Source organism: Castor canadensis, chromosome 10, assembly GCF_047511655.1.
Source record: "Castor canadensis chromosome 10, mCasCan1.hap1v2, whole genome shotgun sequence".
NCBI lineage: Eukaryota > Metazoa > Chordata > Mammalia > Rodentia > Castoridae > Castor > Castor canadensis.
This window is the reverse complement of record NC_133395.1, coordinates 138,471,843-138,492,398: the sequence shown is the minus strand read 5'-3', so window position 1 is coordinate 138,492,398 and position 20,556 is coordinate 138,471,843. Positions and strand designations below refer to the sequence as shown.

General features: G+C 37.5%; 2 protein-coding genes across 7 annotated transcripts in view; both read right to left on the bottom strand.

Moving 5' to 3' along the window:
- The window catches only part of Grm7 (glutamate metabotropic receptor 7), a 797,981-nt gene that overhangs the window by 718,421 nt on the left and 59,004 nt on the right, over positions 1 to 20,556 (bottom strand). The gene's annotated exons all lie outside the window — the stretch shown is intronic.
- LOC109678979 (uncharacterized) overlaps positions 9,580 to 20,556 on the bottom strand; it is a 68,370-nt gene continuing 57,393 nt past the window's right edge. The window contains 1 exon segment of the mRNA XM_074044608.1: positions 9,580 to 10,985. Coding sequence (XP_073900709.1) covers positions 10,240 to 10,985 — 746 coding nt within the window. The 3' untranslated portion in view covers positions 9,580 to 10,239.

Below are 20,556 nucleotides of genomic sequence, written 5' to 3'. Positions count from 1 at the left end.
CATACAGGGTGATGAAACACTCAAGGTGGATCCAGTTACAAGTGTCTGGACCTTATTCAGGTGGTCTGTATGGGACAAGTGAGGAAGAAAACCCAGTTCCTGCTTAACACCCTACCCTTGATTAATAACTACAAGCACTTTAATTATAGGTTGTTTTCTAAATATGCCTGGAACCACCTTACATGAACTATCTCATTTAATCTTCACCACCACTCTATGAAGATAATTAGTTCTTCGTGGTTATCAAGAAACATTTAGATTGCTGTCATGATCAGAGAGGAGGGATGGAAAAAAGAGACATACACTTCAGAAAGGATCAAAAAGTTCTTCGTTTTTGCCAAAAGACGGTGAGCAATTTAGGGAAGACCTTCCTTATCTTCCTTAATGTACAGCGGTTGCTAGATGTTTTACTTGCCAAAAGCTCTGCATTTACATCTAGCCAGTGGAATGTGAGATGTAGTAATGAATGTCTTCCAAGTTAAGGTTATGGAGAATGATGTGACTTTGATACTGCTTCTGTTTTCCAGCTACATTTAAAAAAAATTATGTGGTATCCCAGGAAATATGAGAGCCAGGAAAAGCCTGGTCCTCTGAGGCATTTCATAGAGAAAAGTCCTCATCAAATCAATAGCACTCTCTTCAATTATTATAGGAAAAGGAAATGAACCTTTTTCATGTTAAGTCACTAAAACATAGAGAATTGTTATACCAGTTCTATTACTCTCACTGACGGAAATATGAATCTTCTTTATTTCATTAAGAACAGATGTTGTATTGTGCAGTCAATTATCCATTGTCGTTAGAATTTTGTATCATGACTACATTGGGGAAATCCACAGGGAAACGTGAAACTTCATTTTAACCATGAGGATGTTGGTAACAAAGCAATAAGACAGGGAAAGTCATATGGTACCATTAATTTAATTTTGCATGCTCACACATTCCCTATTCTAGCTAAGACGGAATAAAGGCTGAATTTACCCTCTTGAAACACTGAAAAAAGAGAAGGAAAACATATGAAGTAAATTTTAGGAAATTAGGCAATGAAGGTTAGTTTTCCCAAGAGAGATGGGAAACAAAGGTGAGCCCCATGACTGCCCCAGCTTAATGAAAAGGGTTTTCAGGTCAAGAGAAGAAAAGGGAAACAAGGCAGAACCCAGCAGATGCCCTGAGCTGAGGAGACAGCTGAAGACCAGGAGAGACCTAGACAGACAGACCTCATAGGGTACAATACCAGAAAGGAGAGAGCTGCACCCAGAGCTCCAGAGGTCAGCATTTAGCAGGGTACTGAGAGAGGCATGGGAAGAAACTATCAGAGAGCAGGAGAAAAACTGTTCAAAAGGCTTAGAGATATGAAAGCTAAGTGCACACAGGCCCTGGGAAAGTGCCTGTGTTTACTACCCAAGATGGAAAACCTCATGATTCAGGAGATATTGGGGAAAAGACTCAAAATGATATTGCCTCTGTTGTGGAGGATAAATAAGCCTTAGGTTGATTTGACGCTAGTCCTTAAGATCAATATCAGAAAGAATGGAACTATTTCCAGGTAGCATCACTACATCTCAGAAAAGGACTGGAGAGTATTTGAAATCTGAAAGGAAACAAGACTGAACAAGTAGAAAACAACTAGCCAGGAAAGAAACCTAACAATGTCAATAATCACTGGTTAAAGAACACTCAGTGTTCTAAAACTAAAACCAGCCAAAGTTGGATTTCGGAACACAAGACCATTACCAGGGAGAAAGAGATGATTTCATAAGGATAAAGGAGTTAATCTAATCAAAGGAATGTGATAGTCCTAAATGCTTATGCAAAAAATAACAGCTAAAAAGTACGTGGAGTAGAATACCTGATAGAATGAGAAGACAGAAAAATCAGTAAGAAGAGGCTAGACTTTTATACCACTAGCAACTAACCTGACCTCCAAGACACAGAAATCTCTACCTGATAGAGAGCAGTTAGATGTAAGGCAAGAAAATCACTATAATTAAACTTCCTAACTCCACATGCCCAATCTCTGTTAGCATGAGAGTAGGTAGCCTACCTAAGTGTGGGATGTAACACAGAATGCTTTGAAGTCAGCCACTCACCTAGAACATAATCCTTTCTTTACCCAAGAGTAAGCCATACCCCAAATATCAGCTAGGCCTAGGGCTGGGAATGTCATCCAGGTAATCTCTTTAACTTAACAAGATAAGAAACCCAGGCCCAAGAGCCCACCCTAGGGATCAAGTGGACCTGAAGCTGAGAATTTGTCAATGAGTGTTCCTGCTCCAAATTCTGATACAGTCATTCTCACTCCAGAGAAGACTCTCTTTCAGTTTGTCGAAAGTGTACTTCCTTTCCTAATTAACTTCGCTGACCCTTGTAGTACATTTTCTCCTTGTCCCTGAATTCTCTTGCTGGACCCAAGGACCCAGATATATACCAGTGCTGGACTTAGTGCAGACTGAGCAATATTGAAACACATATTTCTGTTTTAGAAGTTCATCTGAGACATTGACAAACGTAAGATATATTCTGGGCCAACACACATTTAAAAGGAAACAAGTTCTACACATTAGAAATCAGTAACAGGTCCCTAAAAAAGGTCCTGAGTATGTGTGAACTAAATAACATTTCCAAGTAACTGATGAGGAAAAAGAAATCATGAGGGAAAATTTAAATTATTTTAAACTAAATGTTAATGAAAACACATTGGTCTTTGTGGAATGCTACTAAAGTAGTAACTAAGGGGGAAATTTATAGCATTAAATTCCTGTAGTAGGAAAAGAAGAAAAATCTTAACTAATTCACCTTAGGTTCCATACTAAGACTAGAAAAAGATGGGGAAATTATACCCAAAGTAGCTAAACAAAACAACAACCACATATATTATCAAGGCTTATGTAAGAAATAGAAAATCAAAGCATACTTATGTCTATTAAAAAATCAAGTTTAGTATGAAAAATCTTTACAAACAAAAAAAAAATTCAGACTTAGATGGCTTTGTAAGAGGTGTTTAAACTACTTTTGCTGAAAGGCAGTATCTCCCATGAATTAACTAAAAGCAGGAGAAAAAGTTGACATCCCTGCCTCAGGTTTTAAGCCATTCTCTTTGCAATCATCTTGGATTTCAGGAAAACAGAACTGGTAACATCTTTTATAACAAGGTAGGGAAACTATCCCTAAAAGTAAAGCCTCCTCAGGATGGACCACTTGCCAGGCCACAATGATATAATTTTTGAAGAAACCCTAAAGAACAAGGACTGAGATAAAGACCAAGCAGGCCACATCTGTGACTGGGATTATTTAATTATGCATACCTTTTGTTCCCCCACCCCACCCTAATTCTTTGTCTAGTTAAAGGTAAAGCTCATATTTATCTTCAATGGGTTGAGTGCTTACTTTGCGCTTAATAAATCTGTCTCTACCCTCACTGTGTCTCTTTATTTGGCTTATAGGGGTGAGTGAATGAACCTGACCTGTGAAAACCCAAGAGTTTGGGCCTTGGTTACAAAACACCAGTTTCAGCTTCACTGGTAGATTTTATCTGGTGTTTAAGACAGAAGTGACACCAGTTTGATACAAGGTCCAGAGAATTAAGAAAGCAGAATATTTCCCAACTCATTTTATGAAGTCAGTATTACCCTGATACCAAAATTTAAAAATAAATGCATTATAAGGAAAAGGAAACAACAGTCTGATATCTCTAAACAAAATTTAGGAAATCAAATGCACTGATATATAAAAAGGGTCATATGTGACTAAGTGAGCTAATCTAAGAATACAAACCTGATTTAACATTCAAAACATAATCCAAGCCAACCTAGCTCAGACCTGTAAATCTAGCTACTTGGGAAACTGAGATCAGGAGGATCACAGTTTGAGGACAGTTTGGACAAATTATCTAAGAGATTCATCTCCAAAACAACCAGAACAAAATGGAATGAAGGTACAGCTCAAACAGTAGAGCACCTGCTTTGTGAGCACAAAGTCCTGAGTTCAAACCCCCCCCAAAAAAAAACCCTTAAAAAACAAAGAATGTAATTCATACACAGGCATGACAGTACACATCTGTAATTCTAGTGACTTAGGAAGTAGAGGAAGGAGGACAAAAAGTTTGAAGCCATCCCATGCAAAGGTAGTGGTGAGACCCTGTCTCAAAAACAAAAAACTTGCTCAAGTGGTAGAATGCTTGTCAAGGATGTGCAAGGTCCTGGGTTTAATTCCCAGTACTGCAAAAAAAAAAAAATGTAATTTAACATATTAACAATTTGAAAAAGAAAAGCTATATTATCATCCCCATAGATGGAAAATAAGTCAGTTAAGAAAACCAACATCTATGCCTGATCAAAATTCTTAGGAAACTAGGAGAGTTGAAGGGGACCTCTTCAACTTCATAGAGTACATCTATGAAAACTACGTAACTCATCACATCCAATGAGGGAAAAGTCTGAAAGCTATTTTTCCTAAGATCAGAAACAAGACAACGATAACTTCTTTGGCTACTTCCACTCAACACTGCACTGGAAATTCTACCCAATGCACTAATTCAAGAAAGAAGAAAGAGCATCAGAATTGAAAACAAAGACATTAACTTGATTTCATTTGCAGATGGCATGACCACATATGGAAGGAAACTGGATAGCACCTACAAAAAAGTTTATAAAACTAAAAAGTGGTTGCAAAATATATGAACAATATACAAAATCAAATGTATTTCTATATACTAGAAATATACTTAAAATTGAAATTATTGTTTTAAAATACCATTTCCTATAGAATCAAAAATTTGAAATACTTAGTTGCAAAAGTGACAAAAGATATGCAAGACCTATAACAGTGAAGGCTATAAAACATTACTGAGGAAATTTGAAAACATCTAAATAGTAATATCTTTTTCATTTGTTGGTAAACTCAATATTATTTGCTCAAATTGACCAATAAATTCAATGCAATCCCAAAAATAAGCAGCAGGTGATTTTCACAAAATTGACAAGCTTATTCTAGCAAAATAATGTTAAAGAGCACAGCTAGATGATTTACAATACCTGACTTCAATATCTACTGTAAAGCTATAGCAATGGACAGAACATAATGTTGGCTTATAGGTAAACTAAGGTAGGAATGAAGCAGAGAGAGTCTACAAACTGCCCACACATACACATTCTACAGATGTTTTTACAAAGGAAATTCACTGAGGAAAGAAAAGGCTTCAATAATGGTACTGTAAAAATGGAATTTTCATATGCAACACGATGTTTGATCTATAATACATCCCCATATACAAAAATGAACAAAATAATAGACTGTAAACACAATTGTAAATTTTATTAAAATTTTACATCAAAATCCAGAGACCTGGAGCTAGGCAATTTCTTAGATACCACACCAAAAACATGTGTGTATGTGTGTGTGTTTGTGCATGCAAAGATCTTTTCGAAGACCCTGCTAAATGAATGAAAAGATAAGCCACAGTTGCAAAAAAAATTACAAAGCATGGGTCTGATAAAGGATTTGCCTTTAAAATATATGAACTATTCTCAAATTTAATGATAAGAAAGCAACAAAAATCATACAAAGAAAAATATATCTGGAGACAATCGAAATAACGAATGCATTGTTAGGGAAATTCAAATATGAGCCACAGTGAGACATCACTCCTCACATGCAGAATGTCTGAAATCTCAAAGACTGACTATCCAGTTTGGTAAGGAGCCTGCTTGCAGGATGCTGCAGGCAGGGAAATGGAACGGTAGCCAGTTCGGCAGTTTTTAGCATACCCCCATCATATGACTGACTTTCCCTACTTTAGTCACAGCCAGTCTGCTTAGGTACACAGTTGTGTAAAGTGAGGCTGAGATAACAATCTCCTAATCTGTGGGGCTCCTGATGCAGATTGGCTAATCCAAAATTCTGGAGCTATTCACACCCAGCCATATGACACTTCTCTGGTGTCTCCCAGGAAAGAGGCCACAGAGAGGCGGAGATTGATGGAGCATACTTTAAGTCATATACAGCCTTCCAGTTCTAGGTAATGAAAGACAGCAAAGCAGGCACCCATACAAAACTTGTACACAAATGTACATAGCAGCTTTAATTTTATAATAGCTGAAATAACTGAAAATAACCCCATTTACCACCAATAAGTGAAGGGATACACAAAATGTGGTACATCTGTACAATGAAATGGAATTACTTATCAGTTAAAAGGAATGAACTATTGATATGGGGAATAACATGAATAAATCTCAAAATTATTATGCCCAATGCAAATACCAATAGTGACTCTGTAAGTCTCCTAACAGTTTAGCGTAACAGGAACTAATCTATACTAACAAAAGACATGTAAGGACATTTTGGTGAGCATTGGAAATCATGGTAATGGGTTTAGAGATTTACATATAGTTCAAAACTTATATTGTGCATTTTTATTACATGCAACTATTTTTAACCCTCATACTCTTCTTGATAGTAATTATGGTAGTACTCCCACTGTACAAAAATAAAAATTCATACTTAGAAAAAAGAAGGTAAGGAAAGAGAATTACAAATATCTAAAAATATATTCATTAGAGTAGAGTGGCTTGTTTGCAAAGGATGTGATAAAAATTAAAAATGATTAAGTAATGGGCTGAACCCTTAAAATCACAACCTTCATCAGGAGAGTTTGCATGTCAGACACATAGTCAAATGTATAAGACTGGATGAAATTATCTCTATACTCTGTCCACTTGACTACAATGGTGTTTGTCCAATTGTACAAAAATTGTGTGTTGACCTTTAGACTCTGCACAAGACTGGAAGGGCTTCCAAAGTAAAGAAATGACTTGTTTACTCATCCAACCCAGCATCTAGATCAATACCAGATACCAAGTCCACTCCAAGAAATGATTCACAAATATGTAAGGGAATAAATACATGTATACAAGGGTGGAAAGACTAAGACTGACAAAGAATGAAATTATTATTCATATTAGGACCATTCAAAATAATCTCCATTTTCTTCGGATTGCCTCTCTTATAGTTTTATTTAAGTGTAAGTTTGCCTAAATCATCTCAAAAATCATCTAAATAGTCAAGTAGAGTTTAGATCTAGCAGAAAAATTTTGACTATTTTACGCTTCATTTTCAATTTCTCTCCATAAACATTTCTGACTGAGGCAAAGCTTCAACCTAACTTGATATCCAAAGCATATCTGCTTTCTTCTGGGTATCATAAATGAAAGACAAATAACAAATGTGTTTTCAGTTTAAAAAGTCAATGCATTCAGTTCCTATGAGACTGCAAGTTTAGTTTAGATAAAATGAAGTTTAGTTTAGAGTAAAATAGACAAATTTACTATTTTGGTATTGTTCTCAAATTTCTACAAAGCTATTTTAAATAATATGCAGTCATTCCTTTATATTTGTAGGGTATTGGTTCTAACAAGTATATGGATACCAAAACCCATAGATGTCCAATCCCTTACATAAAATGCTGTGGCATTTGCATATGCTCTGCACACGTGCTCTGATATGCTTTCAACTGTGGATTACTTATAACACGTAACACAATAAAAATGCTATATAAGCAATTGCTATTTTATATCATTTACAGAACAAAGGTAAGGGGAAAAAGTCCATACCTGTTGAGTGCAGGAACAAATATTTCAACTATTTCCAGACTTCAGTGGGTTGGATCCACAGATGCAGAACTTGCAAATATGAAAGTCTGACTATACTTAAAGCAGAAGGGTCCAACCATCTGCTTTGGTACACAGCTGGGAAACTGACATGTGTGAAGAATGATATGAGGCAGTGATCCTCTCCACCTGTGGGCTCCCAGTGGTGACTGCTTACTTAGAAACCTGGAGCTATTCACATCCAGTCACAAGGAGCCTCTCTAGGGTCTCCCTGGAAGGGTACTCAAGAGTAGAAGAGACTGATGGAAGGTCGAAGTGGCCACAGATAACAAGCACAATAAACAACATCTACAGCCCTGTGTCTGTGTCACAAGTTGGCCAACATTCAACTACGTGGATGCTGACATCTACAACTGCCAGCCACAGTGTATGGCAATGCTCAATGTGAACAGAACTGATGGAATTTCTAGAAGTCACGTTGCAGGGTGTAGGTACAGCAGGTCAGGGAAAATGTAGGTGGTTGCCACAAAGCTGTCCTCACATAAAGATAACACGACTCTTAGTATATGCCCAAAGCTAGATAGAAAATGGGGCTCTAACATAGCCTGTGCCTTCTACAAAATGGAGCACCATTATTATTGTGACATGCTTACAAAAACAATAAACTTGGACTGTATTAAAATTCATGCACATTATCAGAAGAAATTTCCATTTGTGTGTTTGTGAAAGAAGGAAGAAATTACAGGCAGGTCATGGTGGTACACATCTGTAATCCCAGGTACTTGGGAGGCAGAGACAAGAAGATTGGGTTCAAGGCCAGCCTGGGTTGAAGTTAGCAAGACTATTTCAAAACTAAGCCAAACACAGTAATCCCACCTATTCGGGAATCAAAGATAGAAAGATTATGGTCTGAGGTCAACCTGTGAAAAAGCATGAGAACCTATCTAAAAAACAAACTAAAAACAAAAGAACTCAGGGTCTACTTGTGCACAGGCCCTGAGTTTAATCCCCAAAAGAAAACAAATAGAAAAAGATTTATAGACTCTTTAAAAAAACAAACTTTATACATTTCTGAATCTGTGTAAAAATAATTAAAAATTTCTTATTGAATGACTGTCCAAAAATTGGAAGATAACATTATCAATGCATATTGATAATTGGAAGTGCAAGAGAAAGCCCAAGATCTGATTGGGAAACTTATGACAAATTTCTCATGTAAAAATTAAAAATGTTTTTGGAAATTTTATGTAAAATCAGTATTTAATATTGGAAAATATTTTGTATTTTATTTTCATTTCAGTTGTTTAATCTAAAGATATAATTGTCAACAGTGCTCCATTTAAATTTCCAGTTTACCCAAACATGACATAAAATATTTTCTAAATAAGCCACCAAGTGTAAACATTGAGCAGTAATAGCCTAGTATGAGAGTCACATATTAATTAATATTCACAGCTAGACACTTTGCTCCAGATTAGAAAGGGGACAGAAATCAGAAGATGCCCTCTACCTACTGATGTGATAAATACTCAATTTAAGATTCTACTATCCCTAGACCACACAAACAAATAATAAATACAAGGATAATGATGGGATTTGAGCTCTGCAGTTTCCCCTGGCAATGCAGCCCTTAGGGTGTTTCTTGCATTAATTGCCTCCCTTGGAGCTTTCTGACACAGGGTAGAAATTAACTTCATACATCTCACTATCATAAAACGTACATTTTTTATGCCACACACAGAATCTAAAGATTTATAAATATGGAGTAGATATGCTTTTCATTTAAATGTAGCATCAAACTATTGCTCTGAACCGCAAATAGTAAAAAAAAAAAAAGGTAAAAAAAAGAAAAAACGAATAGATTTGCTTAAACTGTTCATAGTTGTTCACTCACCTACTCTTCTCTCCCCCTGCCTACTTTTTCCCCTCCCCCCACTCTCCTTCTTCCCTCTCCTCCCCACTCCTCCTCCTTCTTTGTAATCTATATTTGAAGTATCGGATCCATTGATTTATACTGAATTGGATACATCTCGAAATTCATATTACAAGTAGATATTTATGATTACAACTCCTTTAAAGTCCTTTTGGCAGATAATGTGTGGATCAAGTCACTTTCTTAAAAGACAGAGAGTTTCCTGAGCTCTAGAAAAAAGGTTTTTATTAAATATCTATTGGGTTCACTTAACTGCCTCATAATTTTGTGATTGTGTATAACTTGCTCAGAAAAAATATTAAAATACATAGAACTTCAGCAGTATCTATACTAGTTACATATTCAAATGAGGAATGAAGAGAGGTTACTTTTTTTTTTTCACTCTGTTAATGAGCCCTTTTATTGTTGTCTTTTTTTTTTTTTTTAAACTGAAGGTCCCTTACTGGTCCTGCTTCCATGAAAGGTCAAAGACCAGGGAAAAAGGAACGGGAACCAGGTGGCGCGGGGAGGGGTCATCTCTACATTTCATTTATACACAGAACTAAACAGATAAGCAGAGTCACTATTGCGGTAAGAAGTTGGCAGCATGGGAGGGGGAAGGAACAGGTGGGGAGTAGGGGTGTCGTTAAAAAAAATGGAGCCTTCCCCACCTAAACTGGGTGACTGGGGAGGACTTAGTCTGCTTCAACCCAAGAGGAATCAGAAGATCAAAAGCAGTTTGGGAAAGCCAGAACCATCAGGGATGGAGGGAGGAGGAAGGTCCAGGGGGTGGGGCGGCTGTTTGGCAACTGGAGTGAAGGAATTGCTCTCCCCCTGCTGGGATACCCCCCAGCCCCTCGGGTCTGGCAGGAAGGGGGCAGCTTGCATTCCCCAAGGGCAGGTCTGGGGCTGCCAGATGCTCCAGGCAGGGGGCTGGAGGGGGCTCACAAAGGCTTGCCATCCAGGGAGATGACAGCACTGCCCCCCCAGCTTCTCTGCCAAGGTGCAGCGGTCCTTAACCTCCTCATAGCAGGTTGCTTGTAATTCATGCTTGATCCCTGTCAGCTTCTTCTTGATGGCGTCCTTGGAGCTGGCATAGATCATTCTGCTCTTAAGGGGTGCACACTAAGGGGCCCAGAAGATGAACACCAGGTCCTCCTTCTTGCTCTCCTTGGTCTCGTAGGTTGCGTCATAGAGAGCATATCGACAGTCCTTGTCTGGCAGCATCTTCACAAAGGTGGCATAGGGGTCATCCACAGTCTGGCCCACATCACCTACCAGGATCTCCTTGCCCTCCTCCAGAATGATGTTCTTCTTGTCTTCACTCAGGCAAAACAGCACTGTCTTTTTGCGTTTCTTCACTTCCTCTGGCGTGGAGGATTTGCGCACCTTTAAGTCACTGGACACCTTGATGACGCCATCAGAGAGGCATGTTTCCGGAAATGAAAAAGAGATGGCAAAGAGATCTAGAGAAGACTAGAGCCGCCGCAGCTGCTGCCGGGATCTGACTCAAGAGGTTACTTTCTATACTGGGTTATGTTGGATTGATGCCATATTGCCTACTAACAAATAAACAGCAAGTGCCCAAATACTAGGATGAGATATCAATAGATTTCCCAAGTTTGGGGAGTAGGAGAAAGGACTGACCTTTTTCCTGTTTATGAGACACAACTTGATGATATGCTTTCTGTTCTACATCCTATGACTTCCAGTCTCCTTCATAATTTTTGGTCAGATATTTCAAACACTGAGCAAATATTCATGGTACAGAATTTTTCAAAAGTGGTCCACCTTTGAAGAGCAGAATTTCAACTAAGAGATAGAAGTATGGACCACACTCAACACTCCCAGTGGGCACTTCCATGCCTCTAGTCCCTTTCTTTCTTTCCAGACTTGTGAATGTAGTGGTTTTATCAATGGTGTCGTTGACTATCTCTCATTTAGGTTATCTTGTTATTTTTAAATCCTTTACAAGCCTATCCCATTGACCCAGCCCTTTGCACATTAGAGGTCAAGTTAATACCTGTCAAAACAGCACATCTTTCAATTTTACAAGAATGTGGGTTCACAGCTGCAGACTAGGATCAGTGGGAGACACAGTTACAACTGGCTTGGAAGAAATTGTGCAGAAGTTACAAACTTTTGTCAAGTGTGGTGATGGTGGGGAAGAGGTTAGTAATAACTTCCCTGAAGCACTGTTAAACATCTAGTAAATAATAGCAATTTAGCTTAAAATGGTTCAACTAAGGGTAACAGTGCAGACATTTAACTTGATAATAACTCACAATTCAGTGTTTCTTAGAGATCCATGAAATGGAGTTGAAAGGGGTTGAATGCAGGTAGAGGAAGGGTCTCTGTTAACACCCAATATTAAATTTCTTTTAGTTCCTATCGGGCTTCTGTGTTTGGAGTCAGAGAGCCTAATTTTTTGCACTGGCTGAACAGAAAAGTAACTGTGATCATAGTTAAATCCTTAACTCCACCCCCCACCCCCACCAGAACTGAGTCTTATCTACAAAATAGTATGTTACTGGTATTTATCTTTGGGGTAAATACCCCAAAAAGGTTTATGAGGATAAACTACATTAGTACCCAAAGGAGAGGTAAATTGTCTACACAGCGGGTACTCAATAAATGACGTAGGTTATTGACGGTGATAATGATCATGACACCACAATGACACCACATGCCCAATGCCTGTCTACTTTTATAATTAGTGTGATAACACAGACACCTCCTTATTCTGAGCTTAGCACAGCATCTCTTGCAAACTTCCAAATGGCTTACTAAATACTGACACTTTCTGTGGTTCCTTCAGAAAACATCTGTAAGCAAATTGGAAACATAAATGTTGAATGAAGATGACCACCTCCAGATGCAGTCTCTGAAGTGTGGAAGGGACTGACTCCTTATCCAACTGGGTGAAAGAGAATTTTCAGTGGCTGGCAATCAGGATCATTCCCTGGTTGGCTCCAATTAAATGAAAGATCCCCCAAAATTCAGGTACGTTTAGCTCAATAGCCAAGATTGTTTATACCTGGTATGCAGTCATGTCAAGAAAACAAGTGTCCAATAGCTTAGGGCTTCCAGCTGGAATTACAGGGGAACTTTTCTGTAAGCACAGGAAACCAGCCAACTGTTCAGGTTAACAATTTATTTTCTTTCTCAAAATACTCCTTTACAGGAACAGCCAAGTCATTCTCAATCACTAAATCCTTTCCTTTGTATTCTTTCCTTTGTATTCTTTGATGAGGTGACATCGCCAAATGTGAGGCACAGGGAAAACATTTAATCAAAGAAGCAACTAGAAATGGTTTATGATAATTGATATTTATTGGCTTAATCTCAAACCTTGTTTCAGTTTTTGTGTTATCTGGCAGAGCTATGAAACTTTTGCAGGAGACAATAAACACTGTGGCTTCCTTGCTTCTTATATTTTCTTTCAACAGATATTTCCTTAACCTACTCAATAATACATCCAAAATTATCCTATAATTACATAAAGGACTTTCTCAGGGAGGGGGTAACACTGTGGTTTTTAATTCAGGGTCTTACACTTGCTAGGCAGGTACTCTACCACTTGAGCCAGAGCCAGGCCCTCAGTCTTTTTCTCGTCTCTTCTTTTCTTTCTCTCTTTTTCTCTCTTTCTCTCCCTCCATTTTCTTTCCCTCCCTTCCTTCGTCCCTCCTTTCTGTCTGTTTTCTTTCTGCACTTTATTTGTGGATAGGGTCTTGCATTATTTCCCTGGTTGATCTTAGACCACAATCCTCCTACCTATGTAGCTAGGATCACAGCTGTGTACCACCACACCTGGCTTATTTGTTGAGATGGGATCTTGCTAAATTTTTGCACAGGCTGGCCTCAAACCTTGATTTTCTAATCTGTTCTTTCTGAGTAGTATATACAGCACTTTACATGTAGGTGTGTTGTTAATTCTGACGGATGTTTAAAGTGATAAGAGAGTGATAGTGGTAAGTAAAGACAACTAAACAACAAAAGGACAGCAATATAAAGAATGGTCACTATCCCTCTGGCTGAGGAAGAAATTCAGATGGAGTTCATGAGAATGTATGACGTGATTCTGCATTGGTGGAGCTTTCTGGAAATATTCTCTTTGGGATTTACTGGACATCCACCCTCTAGGTTACCAGGGAAAGCTGCTCTGGTAAGGTTTCTTGCGAGATCTACAACAAAACTTCAGAGTAGAGGGTACTAATGTCACTGTGGAAGTTACTATCGATTACATATAAAATGTAACTGCTGCATAAAGCGTAAGCACAAATAGTGTGGACACTGCACATCCAACTTTTCATTCTGATCCCATGAGGTGCTTATATAATCACTTAGCTGAAAATAAATTTGTAAGTCAATACTTCCCTGCCATTTATATTAGTTAAAAAAAAAAAAACAAAACATAGTTACTATTCTAGCTTAATCTTTTCTGGATGAAAGCATCAAGTCCTGAGGACTACTTTTGGCAGTTTTGTACCCGAGTCTAATAATAAACATCAATGTTTTTGTTTCTCACCAGTTTTTTCTAAAAAAAGACATTTGGGTAAAATGTGGCCTGTCTGATTACAGAGGAGATATTAGGCACAGAATTGATCTTCAATCTTTCAAAAAGAAGACCCAATCTTCCAGCTTAATTTTGCAAGCTATGGCTTCCCATTACTTTGCTTCTATCTTAAGCATTAAGCAGATTATAGATGCATCTCATATTAAAGGTCCCCAAGAAAAATAGGGGATTCAGATGGCATTAAATTCATTAAATAAATTCATTAAATTAAATTCATTAAATTCATTAGATAACTTTCATCTTTAGGGAAGCAGCAACCACTGTACTTACACACTGCTGTGTATCTATTTGCACTTGATTTGTGCAGAACTGCAGTTGAGTTAGGGTCCAGTTAAACCCGGATAGGATTCTGGTTTACCAGCCAATGAGGAAACTCTCCTCTGCACACGGGTGAATTCATATGAATGAGAATGTGTAGAAATTGTGGGGATCTACTCAGAGCAGTGCCTCCTCCCAAAGTGCTGTAATATAATTACAAAACTTTTCCCTTTTTGATGACTGTTGCCTTCTGCCTTCTTCCATGTATTTTATTTAACTTCACCTTACTTTAAATGTGATTTAAGTAAATGTTTTGTCCCATTCTTCCTTCATTCACCCCTCCCTTCTTTCCTTTCTACCTTATAAAATCAATAAATGAGAAAAGCAAAAAACAAAACAAACAACTCCAGCCTGTTTCTAAAAAGGCTTAGATGAAAAGTTACTTTCTGCTACAATGAATACAATATCTATTATTGTACACAAGACTATTAATTTAAATATCCCTTGTATAGTATGAGATTTTTCCTTTTTTATCTCCCAATCATGCATATAAATCTGGAAGACAAACATAACTTCACCCTCTTAAATTATTCCATTGTAAACACATGTGCCCCAACTGTAGCAGATGTTTGGGACATTTTCTGCTGAAAATTCCAGGAGACCTATGTTTACATAATCCCCATTGACCCTTGAAAATGGACCAAGAACCTCCATCAAGGCTACTGGATATATATATTTAGCAGGGAAAGGTTCAGAGTAAGAATAGCCCCAAAGTAAAAGTCTAATTGTATAGCTTCTATAGGCAAAATGTCCATTACGTTTTCTAAAAAATGCTTTTAGGGTGATAGATTAGGTACGTATTAATTTACTGGTAATTTGATTTAAAATACTAATAAAAATGTTAATGGCAAAACATAACATCCAAATAAAGAACACAGGTTGCAGTGTGTGAATTTTCTTAAGTAGTAATTTCATTGAGCTCTGGTTTTACTTCTTATTCTTTAAACCACCATCTCATCTCAAAAATTAAATACTATGTGAATAAATAAATAAATGGGCAAATTGAGTCAACAAATAGTTCTCAAGAGAAGTACAAAGTGGCCAGTAAACATATGAAGCAGTGCTCAAGGTCCTTACCCATCAAGGAAATGCAGATCAAAACAACATTGAGATTCCATCTTACCTCAGTCAGATGTTTATCATTAAGAAAACAACAACAAATGATGGCAAGGATGCAGGGGAAAATGAACTGTCATACATCATTGGTGGGAATGTAAATTAGGGCAGCCACTATGGAAATCAGTATGGAGATTCCTCAAAACACTGAAAAAGAGCTACCTAATGACCATGGTATACGACCTGGAGAAATGTTAAGCCAGCATACAGCAGAGACAACTGTACAGTCATGTTTATAGCAGCACTATTCACAATAGCCAAACTATGGAATCAACCTGTGTGACCATCAATAGGTGAATGGATAAACAGAAGTATGTATATGCACATACACAAACACACACACAATGGAGTATTATTCAGTCATAAAGAAAACTGAAATTACGTCATTTGCAGGAAATGTATGAAACTAGAGTGCATTATGTTAAATGAAATAAGCCAGAATCAGAAAGATAAATACGGCATGTATTCTTTCATAAAAAAGAATGACATGAACAGAAATGGGTTACTACTTGGAAAGGGAGAACCAGCAGGAGCTAGGAGGGGGAAATAGAGAGGGTCAGGAAGAGAGTATGATTGAAGAACATTGTATGCATGTATGAAAAGATCACAGTGAAACCCATTGAAAAAAATTTTTTAAAGTTAAAAACAGGAAGGCTTTAGAAAGAAAGGGATAAGAAAGAGTAATAGAGGGGGTAAAACGATCAAAGTACATTTCATGCATCTACAGAAACATCACAAAGAAACACTTCACTTTGCACAATTAATAGGTGCTAGAAAACACAATCTTACCATCATATCTGTGATGCTACCCCACACCTGTCTTCCCACCCAAGCAGCAATATTCCCTTATACCTGTAGTAATTTTATCTCATTGCATCATAATATTTTTGCATCACTACTTTCTCCTTCACTAGACTTGAGTTCTGGAAGCCTGGAACTCTGTTTTATTGTTTGAATCTCCAAAGTTTAGTGAATTCATTTTTGTTCAAAAATACGCATCAAATGTCTACAGTTTACCAGCATTCCCCAGCATAAGTGCTGAGTTCAAATTAGTTGGCTGAAAAGAAAGATAAGGTTCCTGTGGTTACTAAGCTTACAGAGAAAAATAAATGTACAAGAAAACCTGCCCAGGAATAATTACAAATTCACGTAAGTTCCATAGTCTATAAGAGGAGGTGATGCAACATACAGAGGAGTTTCTTAGGGTTAATAGTGTAAGGACTCTCTGCAGAAGCCACGTTTTAATATGGGGAGCTCTGCACAGCATCCAGGCACTTGGAAGAGCATAGAAGTTTCTGACTCAAGAGGATTCCACAGGAATTAATGGAGAATTGAAGAAAATGTCATTCATGGAATGGCCTAAAAATGAGCTTTACAGGAGCGTGACAGATCCCAGTTGACAAGAAGGTTATGCACAGCCAGGACATTAAGGTAGTCTAAGCATTGCTGTTCTTTCCATCCTCTTTGTCACTTTTCTTATTTCTATTCCTTCTTCTTTCACCCAAGGCAGACACTGCTAATCAATCATAGCACTCTTCTACACTAAGGCCAGGATAGACAGAGCCTTGAAAATTTTCTTAACTCTTCTGTCAACAAAAGTAGTTCTGGAGCCACTACCAGTCATTCATAAAGGCTTCGGATGATATTATTTTGTCCTTCTTGATTTAAGAAATTAATATCATTTTTATCTAATGAATGAAGGATTCATATCTGTTTGAAGGAGATAAGAGCTAATGTAAATTGAGGCAATGTACATAAAGCAGTAGCTGAATATGAAGACTGATTCATTATGGGTGCTGAGCTGGTAGGAGCAATTATAAAGATGGTGAAAACAAAGTGAAATGTGGATGGAACAGATGGATTATCCCAGTAACTTGTGGGAGTTTGCATTTCAGGCTACACCTGAATTATCAGGTGGGAAGTACTGAGAACCCTTTAATGTTTTCATAGTTTCACTTGAGCTATTAGTCAGTGTCGAAATTAAACGGAAGGAAGTATTCTTACACTCAAGAGAAGACCTTCTAGAAGTGTGTGCAACTCCTGGAGATTCACATTTTGAGCTGATGCAAGCATATCTAGAAATAACCAACAACTCATCAGTTCTGCTAAGTTCTACCCTTTGTCTACAGATGGAGACCAGAAGCCCACCCAGCAAGCCAGCGTCTACAGTTCAAATGTTCATTTTTCCCACCTGTATTGGGAAAAGCATGCATCTTAGGTATAAAATGATGGCATTTATTATTTAGGAAGAGCTAAACTCAGAAGTACTCTAATGCATTATTAAGATTGAAAAAATCAAACAGTAAGAAATCAAAGAATTACAAAGCTTCAGGTCTTATAATCACATGTATTGAGAAAGTGTTGTCTACACTACACACTGAGAATCTCTTTGGGTGAAGGATATATATCAAGAAGTATCCACAGGATACAGTCACACAATCAGCTGAACTTTGCTGACTCTAAGATCTTTTGAAACACTTTCACTTTGTTTCACTTTAAGGTGGTCTACATTGGAAAGAGTCCCCCACTCTACCCCAGTTTATGATGATAGCTACCATTTTGGGTGTCTTTTTATCAGCCGGTACTGTGCTGGGCTTTTTACATATGTTATTTCTAATGCTTACAATAACCTAACATGGACTGCCCCTATTTCTACTATAAAGACAGCAACTACAGTTTAGAGAATTCAAAAAACTTGTTCAAGTTACTGTCAACTGTCAATGGTAGGCTTGGAATTCTAACAGTCTGCTTCATTCCAGAGCTAGAGTCATTTTCACTACTTTTTGTTTGCTTGAACAGTAACTGTATTCCATCCCACAGTAATATATGCAGTGGGAAAATCAGATAATCACTCCAGACACGGCATTTGTGGGGGCCAGTCTTGTACAGAGTGTAAGAGGGGGTGGTCTATGTATGATAAGGAGTTAGTTCTACCTGCTTCCAGAAGGATATGGGACATGGCTCACACACCCTGTGTTAGCCCAAAAGTCGCAGCCAGCCCCTGAGCAGTGTGTGTGATCCATACCTCAACTTTCTCCACATGCCCTCAGGTCATTTAGGATTTTGATCAGTTTTAAATTTTCGAACAGATGATTATTTTTGCAAGTATCTTTTCATAAATAGAGCCTGGCATAGGACCTATTTATCGTAATGACAAAAACTGCAGGCATATCCTCTTCCTTAGTTTTCTCACAACTTTGGACAACACACAAGATTCAATCAAATTCATTCTCCTTTCACTGGGAAAAAGAGAAAGAAATTTAAAAAATGAGAAAAACAACTACTGGTTGACACACAGTAGGTAATTTGCTATTCCATTCTTCTTAAACAGGGTACCACTGTATAACTATTGAATTTTAGTGTATATACCTGTTCATTAGCTTCTTAACTCTTACTTGATATTGTGTAGTTTATAAAAGACTGAAACATCTTTGCAGAGATCAGGCCCTATGCTCTCAAGAGCTTTCTCCAGTACACAGTTCAGAGTAACTACTGAGTTTAGCAGCTGGTAAGATGGGGAAGGTAACCAGGAAGACATGAAGACCTAAACAGACTAGTAACAGGGAGGAGGAAGGGAAATGGATACCCTGTGCATTATTGAAGGTCAGCCTGGGTCCTTTGGCTAAGCAGGTACACTATCTTCATACAATTTTCCATCTCCTTGAACTACTGCTTTCATTCTGATTTTTATTAAGAAGTCAGCACATTTTGCAATAATATCACATCACACTGAATGGAAGAGACTGGTAGTCATAGAGATATCACCTCCCTTTCCAGTTGTTTCTCAGGGTTCTGATCAAGCCTTGGGTGACATGTACAGCTCTGTCATTTGTTAGCAAAGTCCAAGTGGTACAAGGCATTAGCCAAGCATGTACTGAAGGTGCCTCCTCAGAAGGCCAGACAATAGAAAAATCCCTTTAAAATACTAAGCTGACGTTTCATGAGCCTGCACAAATATAGGAGTCAGCCCTAATCATTGTAACTGACAAACAAGTGCTCACAAACCCACTACTTATTAGCATAGTATGCTCCATTTAAAAGGAAATTTTCAAACAGTAAATATAGCAGAAGACTAAAATTACAATCTTTCAATGATTGCAATCCATGGCAAAGCCATTTAGTAATAAATTAGAGGGCAAGAGATGATTATCACCTGCTTAACAAAGCCTCCACTGATTCTATCAAGTTGTTTGCCTGGCAATATCTGGGCTATGGTGAAAAAGTTGAGAAAAACTCATTTTCCCCATATCTAAATATTATTAATTATAGGCATTCATTTTAAAAGGTATGTGGCACTTTGGCAGAAAAAAAAGATCTGCTTGACAACCACTAATTATTCTTAATAATAAATAATATTTATAATTTGCATAATTATTTTCACATTTTAAATCTATTCAGAGATTTTGCTTTCTTATATGCTGTGATGTATATATGGAGTATCACAGCAACCACTGGGCAAGGAACTTTGTGATGTTCTTATGAATCCTTTAAATAGTAAGCTCCCACGGGAAAATCTGGGCTTAACTATATCTGTATGTTAACAAAAATCATTACAATTGCAGTTTTAGCTGGACATAGGAGCAATATTGAAAAACTATTTTTGAGGGAATTCCAAGGGACTTCTTGGCAAAATGCCTGGTTAATGCCAAAACTGTACAAAGAGATTGGAAGAGGCAAGGATAAGAAGCAACACAATCAATGACAGATGCATTAAATTTAAATTGTAGGTCTCAACAGAGACAAAGGAACAAAACAAACAAAAGAAATATAACTGAAATAACTGTGAATGTGAAGGTCTAAATTTACATTGCTTAAAAATTGCCTGTGTGAATTACAAGTTGGACATGTGACCTAGGACTGACTGTGTATTTAGAGATTTATTCTAAGTTCATGACTAGAAGAGGTCAAAGAAATCTACCTACAATGACATTCATCAGAACATTATTTGAAAAAGGAAACACTTGGAAATAATCTAACTGCCCCAAAATAGGGCATTATTGAAAAATGATCACCTATGATGGAATACT